General features: G+C 40.4%; 1 protein-coding gene across 2 annotated transcripts in view; it reads left to right on the forward strand.

The window, feature by feature from the left end:
* SWAP70 (switching B cell complex subunit SWAP70) overlaps window positions 1-21,710 on the forward strand; it is a 41,799-nt gene that overhangs the window by 17,303 nt on the left and 2,786 nt on the right. For both annotated transcript variants that reach the window (XM_052810953.1, XM_052810952.1), the window contains exons 4-11: window positions 7,716-7,943; window positions 11,488-11,634; window positions 11,899-12,007; window positions 13,330-13,511; window positions 17,104-17,211; window positions 18,847-19,013; window positions 19,805-20,003; window positions 21,582-21,678. In XM_052810953.1, the coding sequence (XP_052666913.1) occupies window positions 7,716-7,943; window positions 11,488-11,634; window positions 11,899-12,007; window positions 13,330-13,511; window positions 17,104-17,211; window positions 18,847-19,013; window positions 19,805-20,003; window positions 21,582-21,678 (1,237 nt within the window). The remainder of the gene's footprint in view (window positions 1-7,715; window positions 7,944-11,487; window positions 11,635-11,898; window positions 12,008-13,329; window positions 13,512-17,103; window positions 17,212-18,846; window positions 19,014-19,804; window positions 20,004-21,581; window positions 21,679-21,710) is intronic.

Raw genomic sequence — 21,710 nt, forward strand, 5'->3', positions numbered from 1 at the left:
TAAAGATATTTTTCTTTCCATTTACTTTTCAGGCCTCTTGAGTTCATAATAAAGCTTGATTATATGTTTAGTCTTCACCACTTTATATTGCATCCTTTCATTTAATTACAAAATGGCTTGCACGTCATGTATAAAGTGAGGGGATTTTTGCAAAGTGAAGAACAGAGGAGAGGGTAATGGAAGCATTACTGTTCTGTGATGTTTATGTTTTGGTGAGAGCAATGTAAACCTCTCAGGTGACTATAGTGTCCCAGCCGGGGAGCAAGCTTTCCTTCCCTCCCTGTCTGTTGCTCTTATCGCTGGCTGAGAATATTGCGACACACAATTTACTGCAGTTTCTGGCTTGGAGTCCTTTGTGTGATCCAGCTGTTTCCCCTCCTCCCTCCCTTCCACCTCATAGGCTTTTGGGTTTCAGAGATTTTGTTTCCCCTTTATAAGTAACTAGGAAACTTGCCTCATACTTTCAGGTTGGAAGGGTGATCCCTTGAAGATTTTTGCATCCCATCTTGTGGATGGGAAGATTAAATAGAGAGAATGTCTTAGGTTTCCAGTGTATGTGTTGATACAACTTCATGTGGCCATGAGGATGCCTTTTCCTCCTCCTTGGAGGAGCTGCTCTTTGAGACCTGCTTGGGGGTCTGATTTTCCTTTTTTTTTTTTTTTTTTTTTTTTAATGAGGTAAGTGGTTTCTGCACTCATTTGAACAGTTTCATATCTGGAAAACTCTCCTGCTTGCGTGCAGTTTCACCTTTGCGCTGCGCTGACTAAAGATTGAGTCTGCTGTCCTTCCTTCTTGCCCATATTGTGTACTTTTGGACTAGTGCTGCTGTGCTAGGTCTTTCATATTAGACAGCTAATTGTGGTGGGGCTGTTACCCCCATCTGCAAAATGTTAAGTCTTGATTCCCTGCCCAGGTGTTGAACAGGCAGCAAATTGGGAACAGCTGCAGCTCAACCAGAGAAGGGAAAACAGGCTGCTCTGGAAAGGTTTCAGAGATGCAGGCTGATGAAAGCTTTAGAAAGAGCAAAGTGAGGAAAGCAGTTACAAAGAGGGAATTTGAAAGCAGTAGAGAGGTGACAAAAGGGCCAGAAGTTGCTTGTTTAGCAGAGGCCGGACAGAAAGCCAGAGGCAGAGTCTGGCCCGTGCTCCTCACCTGCTGTGGAAAGAGAGATGGTAGCCCTGCACTTGAGGGAAATAAGGTTAGTAAAATCCAGCATGGGGAAGGGCTTTGGTTGGGGTGTGCACTTTTGGGATGTGACTTCAAGCTTGAGAGGATCCTTCTGTTACGGGGAGAAGTCAGGTCGCAGAGAGACGGGAGCTGGTGGCTGTGCAGGGCACTGGGACTCGGCTGGTAACGGCCTTGGGCTCCAGTGTTGCTTCTGCTGGCTACTGGTGGGCAGCTGAGAGCAGTTAGGAGAGTTGGAAAGGAGCAGAGATCCATGTATGTCTATTTTGCAAAGGTGCTCATATCCCAGGAAAATGCAAAATGGTATCAAATCTGAAGGCTCCCTCCCCTTTCAAGTGAGAAGCCTTGGTATGCACAAAGTAGAACACTTCTGTGAACTGGGTAAATGTGGTATTTCAAAAAGATACAGATGGACTGGAGGAAAATGCTGTATTTTGTCTGCTCTAGTTAAAATTAATCCTGATGGCCAGCTTTCAGAATTAATACAATTCTTGGCTAACGACAGAATTGCCCCCTGGTGCAGGGGCAGAGCTTTACCAAGGAGCTATACTGCTAATGCGGCCGGAAGGCGGGGGGCCGGGTGGGAGCTCCTTCCCCTCCCTGCAGCTGGTCTGTTCCACTAGATCATATGAGATGCAGACATCCAAGTGTGTCTTTCCTTCAGCTCTCACAGGCATTACCCCTTCCATGAGAAGGATAAAATAAAGGGAAGAAAGGTGGAGAGAACTGTAGCCGTAAGAGGAGAACTATTTCTAGTCCGTCATGAGCTTTCCTTCCAACTGACTTCTTAGTTGTTACAGACTCATTTGTGTGCCTTGGTATTGTTTAACCAGATGTTTTCTGTTTTATAAAAAGGTTTCCAAACACTTCCCCTTTCTTATTTCTGGACATGTGACTGCAGCCTTGGGAATGCTTTATCGCCTGAAAGCTGTGGTATGTGGTTAGCTGTGTTTCTGGGCCATCCTTAATGGTGAAACTCACAGATACGTACACTGCAAGCTGCGTACTCTTTGTGTGTTGTAATCTAGTGTTCACGTTGACTTGTTTTAAATAAGCCAAATGTATTTGCTGTCTTTGCTTTTTAAGCCTGGCTTCTTGAAGAAAGATGATTTGTACAGTTATTTTTTGCTTGTCCTCTAGACTTCAACTGTATCAACATGTGGCATTTCTAATTCTCCTAGTTAGGACAAAGAGGGATCAAACCTTGTGTGGCTTTCTATGCATTTGAAAATGAGGTGATTTTTTTTAGACTGAGGACATGAGAGTCTGAAGCTGTCCAGTGGTGATTCTTGTGGTGGCATTTCTTGCAGAAAAAGTTTTTTTTGTGACTATGTTTGCTTACTTGTTCTGCATTCTAGTATCAGAAACTGCTACAATGAATGAAATACTGGGAATTGAACCTTGGCCATTCAGAAATAAAATCATAACTGATACAACTAGGATGAAAGCTGCTCGTGCGGGGTTTTAATTGACCCATGATCTCTACAAGTTGATGATGGTGGTTAGAAAGATTTTTAGTCATGACTTGCATCAGTTCTTCCCATTTCACTACTCTTTTCCTTGATTGCTGCAAAAAATAAGACAGTTTTCAGCTTATGCAGCAGGTTGTCCTTGGGATTTACATGTTTACATATTACACTGTGTTTTGAGTTGACCTTTATTATACTACTTAATGCTAATGCAATTTAAAAATGAACACAGTTCTATTGGTGGAAGGGAAGAAACAAATATTTGACTTCAAAGTAAGTGGTGTTCTGCTGGGGTGCAAAAAAGGAATTGATGATGACTGTGGAAGGGGATATGATTGCTTTCATGTCTCTTGCCTAGTAACCTGTGCTTCCACAGAATTTTGTACAATGTGAATGGACTTTTTTACATCTGCTCTGTTAATACCACAGACCTTATTTGAATAGTATGAACCAGAATAGCCTTGTCTGCTGTGCTCTGCTGGGCATGAAGGCCTCCTTGACATTATTTTTCATTTTTCATCTTCTGAGAGACCCACTTGTATATCAGAAAAATGTGAAACATCTATGATACTTCATTCCCCATGGAGGATAGTGCCAGGAATACCTGGAAAAGAAAAACAAATAGGTATTGAAACATGGGAAAAGAAAGTGCCCTCTGAAAGGAGATACCAAACGGGCTCCATAGCTCATGTTAAAGGGCCTCTGTTCTTTGTATTATTTTTGCTTTCTCTTGGTAAAATTCTGACTGAAAAGTTTCTGTTGATTTGAGATGGAAGCTGTTTTTCATACTGTGGAGCCAGTTGGTCCATACTGGTGTATGTGTAGCATTAGCAACCCCGCTGTGTTTTTACATCCGTATCTGAAAGTAAGGTCCAGTCAGAATAGCAGCAAACATTGCTCGCATTTGCTTTTCAACACTCTACTTTTTAGCCACAAGAGGAGGTTATGTTTAAGCCAGTAGACTTAATTTGTCAGTTATTTGCTGAGTTGACATGTCTCTCTGGAGGAGGGGAAATGTCGTTTGGTCTCAGAGGTTCCTCATTTGAGCACATAATATAATGAATGGTCTCTTATTTGCTTCCACACTGATCCGACTTATTTCTTTGTATTTACCTCTCACTGTTCCATATTTATACCCCAAGACAACTTTCAGTGTTGTAATTGAGCAGAAATGTTAGATAAAATTTTTCTGGGGAGTTTGGTTAGCCATGTACTTCTCTGAATGCAAGATAAAGCTTGAATTTTTTTTATTTTGGAAATTAAATTGTAATATGCACAGATCCTTTTTTGGTTAAGAAGAGTTAATGTATTTTAAAATAATGAGATATTTTATGTACTTTAATGGGATTATAGGATATTTTTGGTCATGTTAGTGACTTGTAGATGGGGGTTAGCAGACTTAAATGTTTAAATCTGTTCTAATAAAATAAGATAAAATGTGTACAAATGACATTAAAGGAAAGGCTATGTTGACTTATTTTTAGAGCATTAACGTGTACTAGCCAAGAGTTTTGCATTGCTTCTTTTCCAGACCATTAGCTTGATATATGTTTTGTTCATATGGCTTGAGCAAAAAAAGTGAAAAAATCTATTCAGGTATGATTTTTTTGTGTGCCCCTTTGTCTGCAAGTGAGTCCTAGTACTTTGAGATAATTAACCAAAGGAATTTGAGAGCTGCATGCCTCAAGCAGTGTAATAGGTTGTGAAATCTTGGAACAATACATTTTAAAGTTAGAGTTCATTAAGTTTTAATGATTTTTTTTTTTTAATTACTGTCTATCATTTTGACAGGTATATTATCTACCTAATTAAGCCTCAGTTGTTTTAGCTTTCCTTTCAGCCAAAGTACAGGATTGTAGTTCAGAACTGATGCTGCTCGGAGGGATGGAGCTGAGTGGCAGAATGTGTTTTGAACACGGGGGAAAAAAGTTACTCCTGCATTGATGCCAGAGTTCATTTCAGCTCATCAAATCCAGGTTTTAGGGGGTTTGTTCTGAAACAAGCTTACAGTGCTACTGTTCTTGCATGCTGTGAAGGGCTTTCTTGGGTTGTTTTTTTCTATAAAACTTGTCTGGAGTAGGAAGTAAGCTGCTTCCTGCCTTTAACTGAATGCTGAGGATTTATGGTAGTTGATGCTCAAAAGCCTTGGATTAGTTTTTTAACTTAAGGATTTTGGAGAGTGAAAATCAGCAAAGCATATTTTAAAGATTTTTAAAGGAATTGGTTACTGAATTTTACAGAAATCTAGTAAAAGTTATATGTTGGCTGCTTGGGAGGGCATGATAAAATTTCCTTGCTATCATGTGAGTGTATTAACTTCAGTGATTCAGCGCTGTGTGTGGAACCACTGCGAAGCACAGTTTTATGACTTGTTCTGGTGAATAGTCTGAATATGAGCAGCGGTGAACATCGCACAGCAGAGCCCGGGCACTGCAGCAGCAGGAGGCCCGTGCCGCTCTCTGCGTCCTGCTGCACAGAGCCTGCGTGGAGGGGGTGAAGCGGGTGTGCAGGTGTGCCCTCCCTGGGGGCTGCGTTCCTCAAATGGCAGACGGGCACAGCACAGAGCTGAAAGTCATCTTTGCTGATTGCCATAAACCTTGTACCCTGTGTTAGTTGCACCTGTCTACAGTTTGAATGCCACTTTTGCAGAGGCCTCTGTTCAGATCGTATCTTTGCTAGTAAGAATTGCATGAGGAGCTAAAAGTACTTAAATGCCTTACTCGGTGAAGCTGAAATAAAAAGCACTGCTCTTTACGACTTCTGTACCCACCCTGGAGGTGTATGCTGTGCCTGGCTAGCCTGTCTTCTCATAAGACAATCTTTACGAGGAGGATACGAGAGCCACATCTTACGTGCTTCCTGCTCATTCAACAGAGCGGGAACTTTCCTCTAGACAGTGCAGCAGCTTTAAGTAGCTTCTCCATTTTGCTGTAGCATTAGTCCATGTGCTACTAGAGTAGGGGCTGTGAGACTAAGAACAGTTACTGAGCTGAAGTAGGAAGTAAAGCCCACCCATCTGTAGGATGAATTTGGTAATTTACTGCTTTGCCAGATGAGTGTGTTCACTTACACACTTGTGTGTTTCTCAATCATAGATGTGAGGGAAAGGAAGGGATTTGCCTGTACCTGTTGCAAGAGAGAGAAGCAGCAGCAGCCACAAAATCGGTATGTGCTGCATCAAAACCTTGGGGCCTGGGAGTCCTTGTGGTGAAATGTTTTGGGGACAAAACACCTCTTTACTTTGTACTTGCAAATCTCTTAGGTAGACACTGTTGGGAACTCAAAAGCCTATTAGACCAGCTGAAAGGTGACTCTGAGGTGTAGCTGGAAAGTTAATCTGCGGTGAAACATCCTCTGGCTCTCTCAGCCAGGGTTTTTCTTACGTGTAGGAGAAATTACATTGTGTTTTCAAGCAGTGCGGAGGAACAGAGGCAAACCAGCATTGATGTTTAGAAAAATGAAGTCCTAGAAATCATTTGATTTCCACCACTTTTCAATGAGGCGCGTTCACGCTGTACACCTTGGTCAGTTTTGATAATGGGATTCAGACTCCTGAGTTGCTTAGCGTTTCCAAAACCACACCTAAAATAGGTAAACTGAAAGTGGAGCAGACTGTCCTGAAGGACTAAGCTTCAGAGAAGCAGCACTTAAGGAAATCCATGTCATTTCCACGTGCACAGAGAGAACCTGAAAGGATGGTGTTGCTTTCCCTCCCCACCTCCACGGGGCAGTGTGCAGCTCCCACCCTGTCGCATCCCGCATGCCTGTAGAGAAGCATGGCAGCCAGGATGAGCCCTCGCCTGCAGCTTTGTGGACCGACCTACTGGGAGGTGGTTCTGTGCTGGCTTTGCGGTGGCTGCAGAGAAAGGCCAGCCCTTGGGAGAGCTGGTGCTGCCCTGTCCCTGCGGTGGGCTGGTGCAGGAGGGTGCTCCGGTGCAGGGTTACTGAGCACCCTCTCCCCAGGCTTCCTCCTTAGGGAGGGTGCTGGCGGCTTTACTGGCTGCCTTGGCTGGTTGTTGAAGGCAGTCGTGTTCCCTGCAAAGCTGGCGAGGACACGCAGTGAGCCTTACTTAAAATAGCAGAAGGCCACATTCACTTGGTCTGTCTTCAAAACTGGGTTAAATGCTGTAACTGGTATCCTGTGACTTCAGTCACAGAAACTTAGAAGCATGGCTTTTACTTTATTGTGTAGAGGTCTTTGTAGGACAGCTGTCTCCAATTATTTTGTTTAAAGAGCCATTAAAAGTGTTTTACATGTTCTCAAAGCTGTAGATGGGCTTAGTTTAGAATACTGCACTGTTTAAAGAGCTAACAGTGATGAGGTTAAAAACAACATTAAAAAAACCAGACAAAGGAAGAAACCCAGGCTTCTTTCCCTCTTTCATTCTTGTGTTTATTTTTACTAGTGTTATTAGTGTTATTGCCCTGTGTCTGGTAATGCTTACAGAATGATGAAAGATTAAAGGAAAAGGAGAGTTTATTTTGGAAACAATAAATGTGGATGTGAAAAATTTGTTCTTTTACTTCTCTTGATACATCTGCCAAGATTGTGTCCAGTGGTGGAGTGCTTGAGAGCTGGAGAAGAGGGGTCAGGTGAAGACTAAGATACCTGATCATACCTTGGTAGTTTTTCATTTCACTTCTTGTCCAAACTGTCATCTTTTCTTATTTTTTCTAACTTGTTTGCTTTTTATCTTACAAGAATACTTTTTGAAACTTCATGGTTTCTCACACTTCAGTCATCATGGTTTGGAAGCTGTTGCAGGGAAGGTCCCATGTGTTCCTTAGGAATCTGAAATACTGAAAGAGGCTGTCAGGTTCAATTCTTTGTTTCTTTACTATGAAGAGAGTAGCTGCGGGACGGGCTTGGCAGTCAAGAGGTCAATGGAGACGGGAGCCTAAAATCTTTCTAATTAAACCACCTACGTTTAGGGGCCTACATGTGAACGTAGGAATCTAGCTGTAATGACAGTCTCTAGAGAAGCTTAGTTAACAGCTCTGAAACACTTGATTTCCATGCCTGCTGAAAATGATTAATTTCTGTTTGTATTTCTGTACAGATTGAATATTTACTTAAAAAACTCACTGAAGCAATGGGAGCAGGCTGGCAGCAAGAGCAGTTTGACCATTATAAGATCGCTCTGAACACCAGTCGAGAAGGTCTTTCTGCATGGGAGCTGATTGATCTCATTGGAAGTGGGCAATTTAGTAAAGGGATGGACCGACAGACAGTGTCCATGGCAATCAATGAAGTCTTTAATGAGCTCATATTAGATGTACTCAAACAGGTAAGAACGGCAGAGAACTAATGTTTTAAAGTAGAACAGTTTATTGGATAATTAGAAAATGTTCAACTTTTACTGAAATTTCTTTACCTGATGGATAATGAGCAGGGCAAGGTTAGGTGAATTACTTATAAGGGTTCTTTAATATGAGCTTATTTTTAGAAAAGAGAAATTGTGCTGCTGTTCAGATTGTTGTAATTGTTGCAGTATTATGAATGAGTTGCTTGTTGGGAGAGTTTGTTTTTTAGAAAGTAGAAGTGTGCTCTGACTTGGAATACAGCCTTTGTTATAGTATCAACTCCTTGTTAGCTGACATACTAGCTGCAACACACTGTCAGTTCTTAAACTGGTGACAACTTTTCAATCTTTGAAAATGCTTTTTTCTAGTTTCAGTTACATTGTAGCAAATATAAGTTGTGCTGATGATAACCTCTGTATTCAGACAAGGGAGTCTGGACAAAGGTACTGCTCCAGCTGAAAGGTCTGCTTCTAAGTTGCCCCACTTCAACAGGGCAAAAAGGTGTAGAAGAGCTCCAGAGCGCTCTCCCTTCTTCTTCTGCTTAGCAGGCTACGTGACCGACAACTTATTTACCTGTACTCAAACACAAGAAGGCCTTTATATTCTTAGCAAACTTCTGTCAGTCTTCAGTTTCTTCAGATTGCTGGATTATTGGTTTAGGAATGGCTTTAAAACTGCATTTCTTTCATGGGAAGTATAAATATCACGGGGACCTGAGGGGTCACAGCAGAGCTTACCTAGAGAGCTATTTAAAAATTACTTTTACCTGACAGAGAATTTTTTTCGTCTTTGATTTCTTGGCGAGGAGAGAAACAAAGGCTTTCCTGGCAGGCTTTCCTAAGCTGTTCTGAAGAAATCATCAGAAGGTCTTGGCACAGGAAATTCTTTCAGAATATCCACAGAACAATGCAAAAGTCTATTTTTGTTAACTGCTGGTTGCCTGTTGGAGGTGAGGGCTGGGGACACACACAGTCAGTTGAGGGCAAAATGAAGTCATTCTGCTATTTAATACCATGAAAATAAAATAACCAGTGTCAGGTCAGTCCTTCCACTTGAAACTTGTGAGGAAATCAGATTTCTTTTCAGTTTTGATACTGCATTGTGTCTCTCTCCTCCCCGCACACCACCACCCCCCCTGCTTTTTTTTTTTTTTTTTTTTTTACTGTCTCCTTTCTTTCCTCTCTTGGTGGCTGGGCCTCTTTCTCAAGGATGTCTGAGTGCCTCTGAATGGTTCCTTGACACTTAAAAATAGCTTGTGTCAAGATTTGGCCCAGCGCCTCCTGGACAGTCACTGGCCTCATGGAGAACGGAGTTCCCCTTGTGACTTACAGAGGTCTGGTTTGGTCACAGCTTGTACCATGATACCTTGTTGATTCACAGAATTGTCCTGTTTATTGCAGTATCTGATTACTTCCAGGTATTAATTAATGACATACTGTATCGTAGCCAAGTCTCACACTACCCTTTTTACTGTACAGTTATCCTGGATCTCCAAGACTTATGGCTGGTAGCAGTGATGATTAATTTTGTGATATTTAGTTTTCTGAAAGACGTGTCCTTTATGTGATAGTGTGTGAAAAGATCCCCAGGAGCTGTCAGTGGGCTCTTCGAAGATGAGAAGCAGCTGATAAACAGAAATAATAGATAAAGATTTTGCAGAAATTTGAGAGGAAAATATCAGTCTGACTTGGCTTTGGAAACAAATTTAGTATGTCAGGAAGGGGAAAAACACCTGGTTATGACTTAAACTGTGCAAGGCATGAAAGAGTGAAGCTGTGGGAGTCCTTCACACACCTTTGTGATCTTTGTGACTTCCTTTGTGACCACCCAGACCTCGGACCTGAGTATGGAGGTGGCAAACAAAGCTGTTTCTCTGCACATTCCTGTTTTGGAGCAAGGGGGTGGGATAGCACAAGGGAATAGGCATGGCCTTGGCTCTGGCCACGTTTAACTGGCTAGAAAAGCTGAGCACAGATAATGTGCGTGGGTTGTTTCTTTTTTGTTTGTTTTTTATAAACAAAAGAGCTTCTCCAACTGTCCTGAAATTTTCCCTGTCAGACCTGTACAGAAACATGCCTTTGACTTAAATATGCCACAGCACATTGTTTGCTTGTATCCAAAATTGCTATAGCTAAAAGGCATTACAGAAAAATGTTCCTTGGTCTCCTTTCCAACTTTTCAATCCTCTTGATCTGGAATACTTTGAGTACAGTGCTTTCTGTATGGCTTGTTCATAGCTATATTGATGTAGGTGTTTCAGTTTAATCTGTGATTTGACTTTTTTCCAAAGGCAGGAGTCAGACAAAAGTACGTAAGTAATTGGGGAATATGGTTTCAGAAATGGCAGGTATAGCTGAAATACTAGCAAACTTTGAAACTCTAGATTAAAAACTGACTAGGTCACAGCAGCACCCCTGATAAGACCACTAAAAATCAAACGCCTGAAAGAATGACCAATTATTATATCATTCCCTGTGCACCCTCTTTTCCATGAGATGGTTTTTAAATTGCTGTAGCCACCCTGGATAATGTATAACAGGGTTACAAATATAACTGCACTTAGTATTGCTGCTTATATTTTAAATACGTTAATATTCAATAGAGACAAACTTGGATGATTTGGTCATGATACCAGCCCTATTTATTGTCATTACAGAAGATTATAATTTTTATTCTTTTATTTGTATAAAGCTCAGTGACAAAGTAGGGGCTTCTCTTCCTTCTTTTGAAATAGTCTTGTTAAGGCTTGCAAGTGTTTTTTCTCATATAGAAAGTTGAGTGGATCATCTTTCAAGACAAATAAAATACTATGAGTGAAATCTTGGCATTATTTAAATCAAAGTACAACTCTGTTCCTTTAAGGGAAAATCTGGGCTTCACCAGTGTTCCCATATCTAGTCCAGTGAAGGTGCCAGGAGTATGGTTCTGTTATCAGTTTCTCTAACACACTCACTGAATTTTCCTGTATGGGATCGCTTCTTCGATGGGGTGCAGCTAAATGAGTGTGTTGCCAGGGTGCAGCCATTCCCAGGACAGAGGTGCTTCTGCTTTGTCCCTGGGACTATCCTGTAACAGGCTGGATTTACAGTGCATAGGTGCAGGCCCACATCTGTCACTGGGGTGTGCATCCACACAGGACTGATTTTTAATAACAGCTGTCATTAAAGTATTACAGGTGAGTCTTAGCGATGGCAAATGTCTCTGCTTGACTGAAGAAAATTAAATAGTAAAGGTCATTAAAGAGGACTGAAGAGTCATAATAATGACTTGATAATGACATAATAATTATTGTTCAGTTCTTCATATAACCCAGTTACTTAAAAACTGGACGGAAGAACAGCGAATAGTTTCTCATGGGCTAAACAATTAGCAGTGTGCTGGTATTAGGAATGGAAGTGTGTAGGTGAAGTATTTAGGGCCTTGAGCTAACTTTTCTGTGTGCTCTATTGGGCCTTTAAGCCACATAACCAAAAGACCAGGCGGTTCAACAGAGGCCAGGCATTTCAGCTGATCTGTTGCTTTTTACAGGGCTATATGTTGAAAAAAGGCCATAAAAGGAAAAATTGGACGGAACGATGGTTTGTGCTAAAACCCAATATTATTTCCTACTATGTAAGTGAAGATTTAAAGGACAAGAAGGGAGACATCATACTAGATGGCAACTGTTGTGTAGAGGTAAAAAAAAAAACCCAGCATCAAAAACTATGAATATCTCTAAAGATACGAATTAATCCTTTTTCGTGTGCGGGATGGACTCCTGATATCTTTCGTTAACGGAATTTTTTTACTTTTTATATAAACAGTTCATAAACGCTCTTTTTATAGAGGTTCTTAGTACTGTTATTTGTAGCTCTGTAACAGATGACTGCATATGTGGGGCTTGACAATGTAACTTAGATTTCAGTGTTTGCAAGGCTAATCCTTTGTTACCCATTCTAGGCCTTGCCTGACAAAGATGGAAAGAAATGCCTTTTTCTCATAAAATGTCTTGATAAAAGCTTTGAGATCAGTGCCTCTGATAAAAAGAAGAAGCAGGAGTGGATTCAAGGTGAGGTTTCAAAAATCTTAGCTACATGAAAGTTAAGGTAAGCTGAAGTCTTACAGCCATGCTTTACTCAAATTTGAAATTCTTGGTCTTGTGATTTTTGGTGTCTGTTTTGGGCACATGAAAAGGATCTTTAAGGAGCCCGAGACTCAGGAAGAACCAAGGATCCATGTAAGGGGAATTGGTTTCTGTCATTTATGTGCCTCAATTTAGGCAGCCATAACCAAAATGAAATGGATATTATTGTTGTTTGTGTTTTCTATGTTGGCTGTACTTCTAGGGATGGGGAAGGGAAGGGGAATACATTGTAAATTGTTGCTTTTGAGGAGAAAGTGAAAGCTTGTTCATTTCAGCATCATAAAATACTGGCTTTGCTTTTACAGTTTTGCTTGAGGTAGTATGGTTTGCTGAGCTGAGGGTAAGGCTGGGAATTGAGGCTTCCTTTTCTGTTCCCATGGTGAAGGTACTCCTTCTGTGAGACCTTCCCAGATATGTGCTGAGTGATAGTTACATGCATCTTTTGCAGAGTTAGGTAGAAGCCCTTGCAAACCCACTGTTGCCAATGCCATTGAAGTAGGTACGGCATTTAAATATTTGGAGCTGTGTGCTTTCATTTGCACTTCCCTCTTTACCTAAAGCATGTGTTTAATTGCACCAAAGTCTGATGTATGACGAATGATTACTTACTTCCAAAAGGATATCTTTTTTCAGTTGTAGTAGGTGAATAAAATATCAGAATCACCTGCCACTCCTCAGTTTTGCCCTCTGAATATTTCCTCACTGAATATAAGTGAATGAGAGCTACTTTCTTACTGGGAGAAAGTTTTCCCTTGGAGTATCAGTAAGAATAAAGGGTTTAAGGTTGGTTCTAGGGAAGTAAGTGATGTATATTTTAGATAACATCTTACTGCTTGATTAGAGTCACTGAATCTACGTAGTAAGAGATCTTGAAGCATTGGGTTTTGGTTTTTGTTGTGTTTTGTTTTGTTTTTTGTGGCTAGGCATACAAGTGACTTGTATGTCCACTGCCTGTTAGAAATCAATATTGGAGTTGACATAATGCATTGGAATTGCCATACCGTATCTTTGTGGCACACAACCAACATTGAAAGCTAAGTGTCTTTCACTTTTGGTTTGTGTTGACACGTAGCCTGGTGAGAATTAGGAGAACTGACAACAGTTATTTCTGATTTAAAAATATATTCCCCCCCCCTAAAACAACACAACACCACTAGTATTCATTCACTAAGGCTATCCAGAAAGTTTAGCATTTCCCTTCACTGGTGTTCTCTTCCTCTCCCTTTGTCTTGCATGCTCCTTTCCAGCCATACAGACCACTGTAAACCTGTTGAGAGCAGGGAGCCCTCCACCCCACAAAGAAGCACGCCAAAAACGAAAAGAATTGCGCCAGAAGCTGTTGGCTGAGCAAGAAGAGCTGGAGCGGCAGATGAAAGAACTGCAAACGGCCAATGAGAACAAGCAGAAGGAACTGGAGACTGTGCGAAAGGTGGGAGTGGGAGCTGCTGACCTTCGAGCTTTAAGCTCCATCTCTGTGGTTGAGCTGGGCTTCTTGAAGTATAATTAGGCATCTATTTCCTGTTCAGGTGTTCAGATACATTGAGCAAACTCCTCCAGAGGAGGTGAGCTTGTGTCGGTGTCAGCCCCCTAAGCAAGTAGATCTGCTGGTTGAGCCTGCAGTAAAGCCTTCGGCAGTGACGGCAGCAGGTTTCTAAGGACTGTTCAGCACACTCGGCGTAACTCACATGGCCCAGCCCTGTCCCCTGTACTTATGAGGGTATTGTAAAGCTAGTGTCAAAGAAAAGCCCAGCTGTGTGGGTGCTGTTTGGGGACTGGAGAGTCTAGTATTTTCAGTGACTTGTGGGTTTTTTGTTTTTCTTTTCTGTCACACATGTCTGTCAAACTTGGGGCTTTCCATTAAGATTTTCTTATGTAGTTTTCCAAAGTTCTGTTATGTGAATTGTATGTGTGGGGGAACTCTTCTCTTCACACACACTATTCCAGAGATAGAAATTTAATTTACAAAGATGCCAAAGATGCAAAGTGATTTTGTGAGTAGGTATAGGCATAATTTTATTAGAGTAGTTTGGGAGAGATTTATAGAGCTGGGACACATAGCAACCATTTATAAACTGTTTAAATGCATGTTCCTTGTAAATGCTGGATTGACTTCTAAAAGCCCGAGAATTGGACTTACTTAGAAATTTCTGAGTATTAGCAGAAGACTTGTTGAATACATTATTTTCCTTGTAGACAGCTTTTCAGTCTAAATCTAATGACTAGCAGGAGACACCAAGGTGCCTTTGCTGTGGCTGCACACTCTTAACAGTAGATTGAACATGCTGATGGATTTTTGTGCTTTGAACAACTGGTACCTCTGCAATAGTTCTCCACAGAGACTTGATTAGTATCCAGATATACTTCCTGCCTGCATCATTGCTTGAGGTTTTCATAAATGAAAAACACACTAATTTTAGCCCTCAGAAAATCTTTCATGATCTTTGCGGCAGGGAGTGGGGGGGAAGTCATAAATATTGTGAGAACATGTTAAAGGTGCTGAGTCTAGAAAGCAAATAAAATAATCCAAAATGTATCTTTTTAAAAGTCGTGTCATTTAAGTCACAATTTGTGGTGAGGAGAAATTTGTCTTTTTTTAATAACCTTGCACTGACAGTACTGATGTGGGTATTATTCTGTTTGCCTTAAATGGAGTCTGACAGTGGAAAACCATTTTTTTAATTTAATTTTAGCATCTATATTCTACCATGTGCTTAAGATTCAGAATGCAAAATATGCTTTAAAGGATAGCCTGTGTTACCTGCAAGTTACTGGTAAGTAGTATACCCGTTAACAGAAATCACAGGGCTGGATGTTGGTGTTGAGCTTACTTTATTGAGAAAAAGTTTGGGGGAAGATAACATGAAAGCACCCCCAAAGGAGCAGTACAATGTTGACTGGCTCCAGGGAGTTTTGTAGAAATGACAATGGGTAAACTAAAGAGAGTTGCGACAAGAAGCATCTTTTGAAGTGGGCTGGATTAAAATGACTTCTGAAGGAGAGTATTTAGTCTCTGACATAAACTACTGCACTTTGACTAAGTGGAATTAGTGGGGAGGTACTGTGTTGGAGGAACTTAAAGTGTTTGATTAGTTAGAAAAATGTTCTTCAAGGAAAAGGCTTTGTAAATGGTTCAGGAAACTGAATTGTTCTGGAAAGCTTAGTTAGATTTGCTCCTAATGGCAGTGAGCCATCACTTATGCAGCATCTGCCAAAATGCACTCTGAGACTGGTTTGTATTTTGATAGCTACTGCAGTAGAAAACTTCAGAAGGATAAAAGCCTTTGTCTAAAATAGATTTTTTTCATATTTTTAAATGGAATTTTGAGATACACACATTGAACAGACTGAAAGGTAAGTTTTTCTTGCCAAGAGAGCATGCACAAGACTTGTGCACCCTTTCTGTTTCAATTTGGGGTCTTGCATGGGCTTCAGAGACTGTGCTAACTAACCCCTGCTGGAATGGTGTGTTCCTGTTGATTCTCTCCCTGCATTCAACATTTGGGACTTTTCCCTAAACTGCAGAGTTGTTGCCAGTAACCTTACCTGCCAGATATTGATGTCCTCTGACATGAATTAAGCAGGAAGTTGCTGATAAAGAATGGACAAACGGTGTATTTTCTTGTTGAGCAGTCTGGCAAAAGCCTAGCACCCACCCTTGCCTGTGACTCTGCATGTTCGCGCCTCAGCTCAGTATTGGCAATGTTTGTTTAATTTCAAAGTGGGGAAGAAAATCAAAAGAAAATTTCACTTAAAATAGGCATCTTGGATTTGACTACAATTACATGCTTTTAAATGTTCTGGCAGAGGAGGAATACTGCTTCCAAAAGACTGGCATCATTTAAGCCTTTCAAAGGAGAGCAATTCTGTATTATCTTCTACAGCTTAAAAACAAACTAGGAGCCTTCTCCTTCCCTTCTTCCCATCTATTTCAGACTAGAGTGATATCACAAGCACTTAAAGGAATGAAAAGTTTAGCCTGGTGGTTTTAATCGTTTAGGCATCCCATTAGTTCATCTAGGTTGTGTGAGGGAAGGTGGTTTACATGTGGTACATTCCAAAAATACTAAAGATGATGGGTGCCCCGCTCTTTCTGAAGGTCTGTGGAAACAATTTCACCAGCCTAGCATATTACAAAAGAAGGGTGCTTGGTTCCTGTTTCCTCTGAAGCATCAAATAAGTTTCTTAGGGAAATTCTGTGGAAGAATTATTTTTTTTTTCAGTATTGATGAAGTTTTAGCTGGTACTTGTACATTTCTAACCTTCCGTGCATTCTAAAAATGCATGCTGTTGAAATCCTGATGAAAGGAAAAACTGTGACAACTATCTTTTATTTGTGAAATCAAGACGCAAAAAAAGTTAAATAAGTTGCAAGAAGGCGTGAAGGTACTAGCAGCTGTTTCCTAGGCCTTAGCTCTGACTAGGCTAATTTTTCCCCTAATTTTGAGGGATGGTTATCAACTAGAATTATATTTACCTTACATGGCAATTTAGGGGATGTTAAAGGGATGTGATTCACAATAGCACAATCACTTATTATAGTCAAAGTTTGCAGCACTTCTGCTTTCTCCTGGCAATTTAATGCTTCTCACTTCTGTTTCTGTATGAACTCTATGCATGCTGGCATGTTTTCACTGTTGGGACTCCTTTGCAGTCCTGCCTGCAATGTGGTTTTCCATAATAGTTTTCTATCCCATATGAGATGGAGAAGGAAATATAGTGATTTCTATCGGTTGTGCAGAGCGAGACTCAAAGGAAACTTGGAGGAAGTCTGATAATTGACTTTTCATTGGTAAATTTAGAGTTGTCTTGCAAATAACAAGATTAAAAATTAGATTTAGAGATTGGGAATAGCCTCAGACATTTAAAAAAAAAGCTGGTACCTTAATGCTTTTGAAGGTTTCTTCTATTTTTGTTAAAACCAAAAATTGTTAAATAAAATTCCATTCTCTCCAAATGTTTTAGTTTTGACAAATTGTTTTTTCCTTCTTTTCTTCCTCCCACCCCCTGCCCTTCTTTTCCAGCAACTGGAAGCAGCAGCTGCTCGTGCTGCTGAGGAAGAGAAGAAAAGACTTCAGACTCAAGTCGAATTACAAGATCGCTTCAGTTTGGAGCTGGAGAGAGAAAAAATGGTGAGTAATGCACGTGGTTTTTTGCTATGAGAGAGAAAAAATGGTGAGTAATGCACGTGGTTTTTTGCTATGATTACACATAGTGAGCAATGTGTTCAGCAATTACTTCTCTCACAGGCAGTCACTGAAAGGATTCCACAGACTTTGCAGGAAGCTGGAGAATGCAACCTGCATTGCATTTATTAGAGATGTAGGAATAAAATATTTTTACTAGTGAATTCAAATAACTGGAACAGCTTGCCTACAATTTGTATAGCATTCAAAGCTTAAATATTATTGGAAAATTGGGGAAAAAATGACTCTTTGAAGGAAAAATGCAGACTGAAGTTATCCTTGCAGTTTTCAAAGATGGAGAACTGGAGGACCAGTACGTACTCTATGAATATGCAGAATGAACACAGGCATAATCAAAATGCATTTTAGGAATTTTCAGACTTTAATATATTCCTAAAACTATTGCTTTTTTATACTGTGTGTTCTTTTACATTTATACACACACACAAACATAAAAAAATTAAAGAAATATTGTAGCTTTACCACACTGTTAGTATAATCCACACAGAGAATTTCCAAAGAACCAATTTTCAATCTTCAAGGGCTTTGTCAGGCATAACAAGCTTTTCTGTTAGCTGGAGAAAAGAAGTAGAAATAGTCAAGTTGATGTGATGGAACATCTTGGAATGTAAATGCACACAGTGCTTCCTTATGGGCTGAGTGTGAATTCCTGAATACGATCACTTTCTGGGTCACTGGGATTTTGGTTAGCTACGGGAAAGCAGACTGCAGACCAGTGGAGCAGACATGCTGTCCTACCACACTTGACAGCAAGCCTTTCTTGCTGACTTCAGGAGCTGTGCTTACGTTCTGTGAGGCGCATGTTATGTATTGCTGAATGCCGAGGTTTTGGTACTTTATCCTGACACTGTTCAAAGCCAGCTGACTGCTGTTGTCCCTAGCACACCGAGGGGCTGAGTGGGAGGATGTCTCTGGTGCCACAACACCCCCGATTTCCTGCTCTCGTCAGTGACAGTGGGGGGGAATGAGGATCAGAGACTGGGTGACTGTGGATATGCAGCATCCCCTCACCTTCTTCTGTCCCTTACCATTGTTGTTTGTTGTAGTTGCTCATTTCTTAGCAAAACCAACCTCCTTAGCTGATTTCCACCCCTTTATCCAACCCGTGCTGTTGCAGTGCCATCATCCAGATGTGTGTGGAATACACTGCTGCCAAGGAAGGACTTGCCTGAGGAAAGGAGTAGAAACAGTGTGATTTAAACCAGCCTGACCTTGGTGTCTGGGCACTCTACAAGTTTTCTCTTCCTTCAGTTTAGCATGTATCTATCTGTAAACTAAGTGACAAAATCAAACTGATTGAAGTTAGGTTTAAACCCCTGTAAAAATCCTGTGCTGCATGAAGTAAGGCAATGTAAGTAACCTGTATTATTATTTATTTTTTAAAATGCTCTTAGTTACACATCTACAAATTTAGAATTGTTTTTATCAGTTTTGCTCTGCAGGCAGCAGGAAAAGCTTTGTCTTTGAAAACGTAATCTGAGGGAAACCTGGCAATTCCTTAAAAAATTGAAAACCTGAGTTGAATGGTAGCTCATATGTGTCCTCAATTTATGATGCTAGGTAAGACAAAAAATGGAAGAGCAGGTTGCTCAGAAATCATCTGAACTGGAACAGTATTTACAGAGAGTACGTGAACTGGAAGAAATGTATAAGCAGCTACAGGAAGCTTTGGAGGATGAGAAACAGGCACGTCAAGATGAAGAGACTGTAAGAAAACTTCAAGCCAGGTATGGCTTTGACCTAGTAGAGATTTATTTCAATTCCTCGCTCCCTGCCCCTGCAATAATAAACAACTGTGCCATAGTATTAAAGATTGTTTGCATCTTGGACACGCTGCTGGAAGGGGGGAAACAGCTTGAAGTCCAAACACAGGATAGATTTTTATTTTTTTTTTTTTCCCCTTAAGCTATGAAAGCTAAAGCTGGTATTTATGATTTTTTTTAATATGTTTGATTAGCCCTTAGCAGTGGGAGTGCTCAGCAATTTCAGAAAAGCAGGCACACTTGTTTTTCATCAGCTGTTGTGCATGTCAGCACTTGAAAAACTGAGATCACTCTGTACAGAATTTTCAATTGTGTATTTTATAAAGCAGCAACTGTACATATGACTTTCTGCTGTATTTTATCACAGGTTTAAATTGTAATTGATAAAGGGTTAAGTCTCATCTTACTCATATGGGCTTTGTTTAATGTGGTTTGTTTATTCATCTATTCAGTCTTCCTAAGATAATTAAGATAACTTATGCATGCTTGTTTCTTCTGTGGTTTTCAGTGTTGTATATTTGCATTATTGACTAAATTTTCTAAATAGCCCTTTGTAGCAGTCAGACCGCTTGCACTGCTGGCATGATTTTCAGCTTTACACTGAAGACAAGCCAACAAGCAATAACTTTTTCCCAGCTTCCCAAGTATTTAAAAAAAAAGGAAAGAAAATAATTAGCTTGGCTTCCCTACACATGTGCTACATAATAGATACATCTTACTTTAAAGTGCAGTTAACATTGCAATCCCCATTGCAGATTGCTGGAAGAGGAGTCCGCAAAGAGAGCTGAACTGGAAAAATGGCACCTGCAGCAGCAACAGACCATTCAGATGACAGAAGCAGAGAAGCAAGAGCTAGAAAACCAGAGAATGATAAAGGAACAGGCTCTTCAAGTTGCCATGCAGCAACTGGAACAACTTGAACTGGAAAGGAAGGAGGCCCTTGAGCAATATGAGGTGAGCTGTTCTGTTCATCAGCCTCTCATACTTAGCCAGGTATTCAGTAATTTAACTGAATTTGAAGTTCATCAATATCATGTTTCTTTTCTTTAAGGATTAGTATGGCACAAAAATTGTAGTAACAGGTAGGATGGTTATGCGTTGGGTTTTTTTGGCCTAGACCAGTAGATATAATTGAAGAAAAGGACATGTTTCAGACACAACCACCTCCTTTATTCTTTTGTCCCAATTTGCATGCAAGTCAGCTCAGTCATATCCTGAAACACTCTGTGTACGTTTGTCTTCTACTGTAGACTAACTTCTTATGTAGTCCCATTGCTGTCATAACTAAATGCCTTATGCTTTTGAATTAGTTATTCTTGCAATGTTTTGATGATGTCATGGGGCAATATTGTCTTCTACAGCTGAAAAAACAATGTGCTACTGTAGGCCCTTGCTCCTCAAAAAGGTATTTAAGCACTAAACTGATGTCAAGGATAGCTAGGAATTAGCTCAGATTCTCAGTGTGTAGCAATGCCTCACGTCCCAAATGCCAGGCCTGTTCTCTGTTCCACTGAGTGGTTTTGGTGAAGGCCAGTAGCTGTATTCATGGAAGAAATAAGAGTCAGAATCCAGCGAGTAGAGTGTCTGAAGTGCTGCTATTTTCTAGGGCTAGGGAGGTGTTGATCCTGTGTGTATTTATGTCAGGAAACAAAACATGACTGGATTTCTGTTTAACTAATGAGGGAGTGTGTTTATGCTGTCTCTGTGCCCTTGAAGTTAGCTCTGTGAAGGACAAGCTAGTGAGCTGTCTCGACTGGCACAGAATACAAATGCTGCAGTGACTGCAAGCAAGGGCCCAGGTGGGATAGTTCTGGCCACTTTACAACTTACCATGTTGGTGTTACATCTAACACCATTGTTAGATTGCTTTTAGCTAATACCTAATACTTGACTTTTTTTTCGATGACATCTCAGGGTTTTTGTATATGAAACATCATTTATTACTCCACAGGAATTGCTGAATACAATAGACATAAAAAAACCCAAACAAACAAAAAAAATCCACAAAACAAATGATGGAGTAGGTCACTGCAATAGTTGACTCATTATTTTAGAAATAATTAAACATTCTGGCATTCCTTTTGGAATTGACCAAAAGACTGGTTTAGACTGAAGAATACCTCTTTCTTGTGTGGGCATAACAGCAGTGGTCCTTTCCGTAGCTTACATTTTATGATTTCTGATAGCGAGGGATACCCACTAGCTGGTCTTAGTTTGGATCAGAAAATGCATCTTTCTGTTTTGAAACTATGGTATATGCTTTCAATCTTCATGAAGACTAGCCCTACTTACGCAGCTACAGAATCTTGTAAAACCTGGTTATTTTTGGATTCTGGTTTGACAGCTTACTTTTGTACAGCTAGCAACTGACTAAATTACTTAGGATGGTTAGAAATTAAGTTCTTCTGTCTACATTAAATGGAGTGCTTGCTGAATTAGTGTGGTTCTGTCTTTAGATTTAAAAGGATAGTATTTCTTTTTATATACACAGAGTAAAGTTCTTGTTTTCAAGTGGGCTATATCTTATTTCAGGAGGTTAAGAAGAAGTTGGAAACAGCAGCTAATAACACCAAGAGCTGGAAAGATAAAGTAGCTCATCATGAGGGATTAATTCGACTAATAGAGCCAGGTAAGTTATCAACAGAAACGTTTCAAAAAATA

This window comes from Harpia harpyja, chromosome 16 (genome assembly GCF_026419915.1).
Source record: "Harpia harpyja isolate bHarHar1 chromosome 16, bHarHar1 primary haplotype, whole genome shotgun sequence".
Taxonomy (NCBI): domain Eukaryota; kingdom Metazoa; phylum Chordata; class Aves; order Accipitriformes; family Accipitridae; genus Harpia; species Harpia harpyja.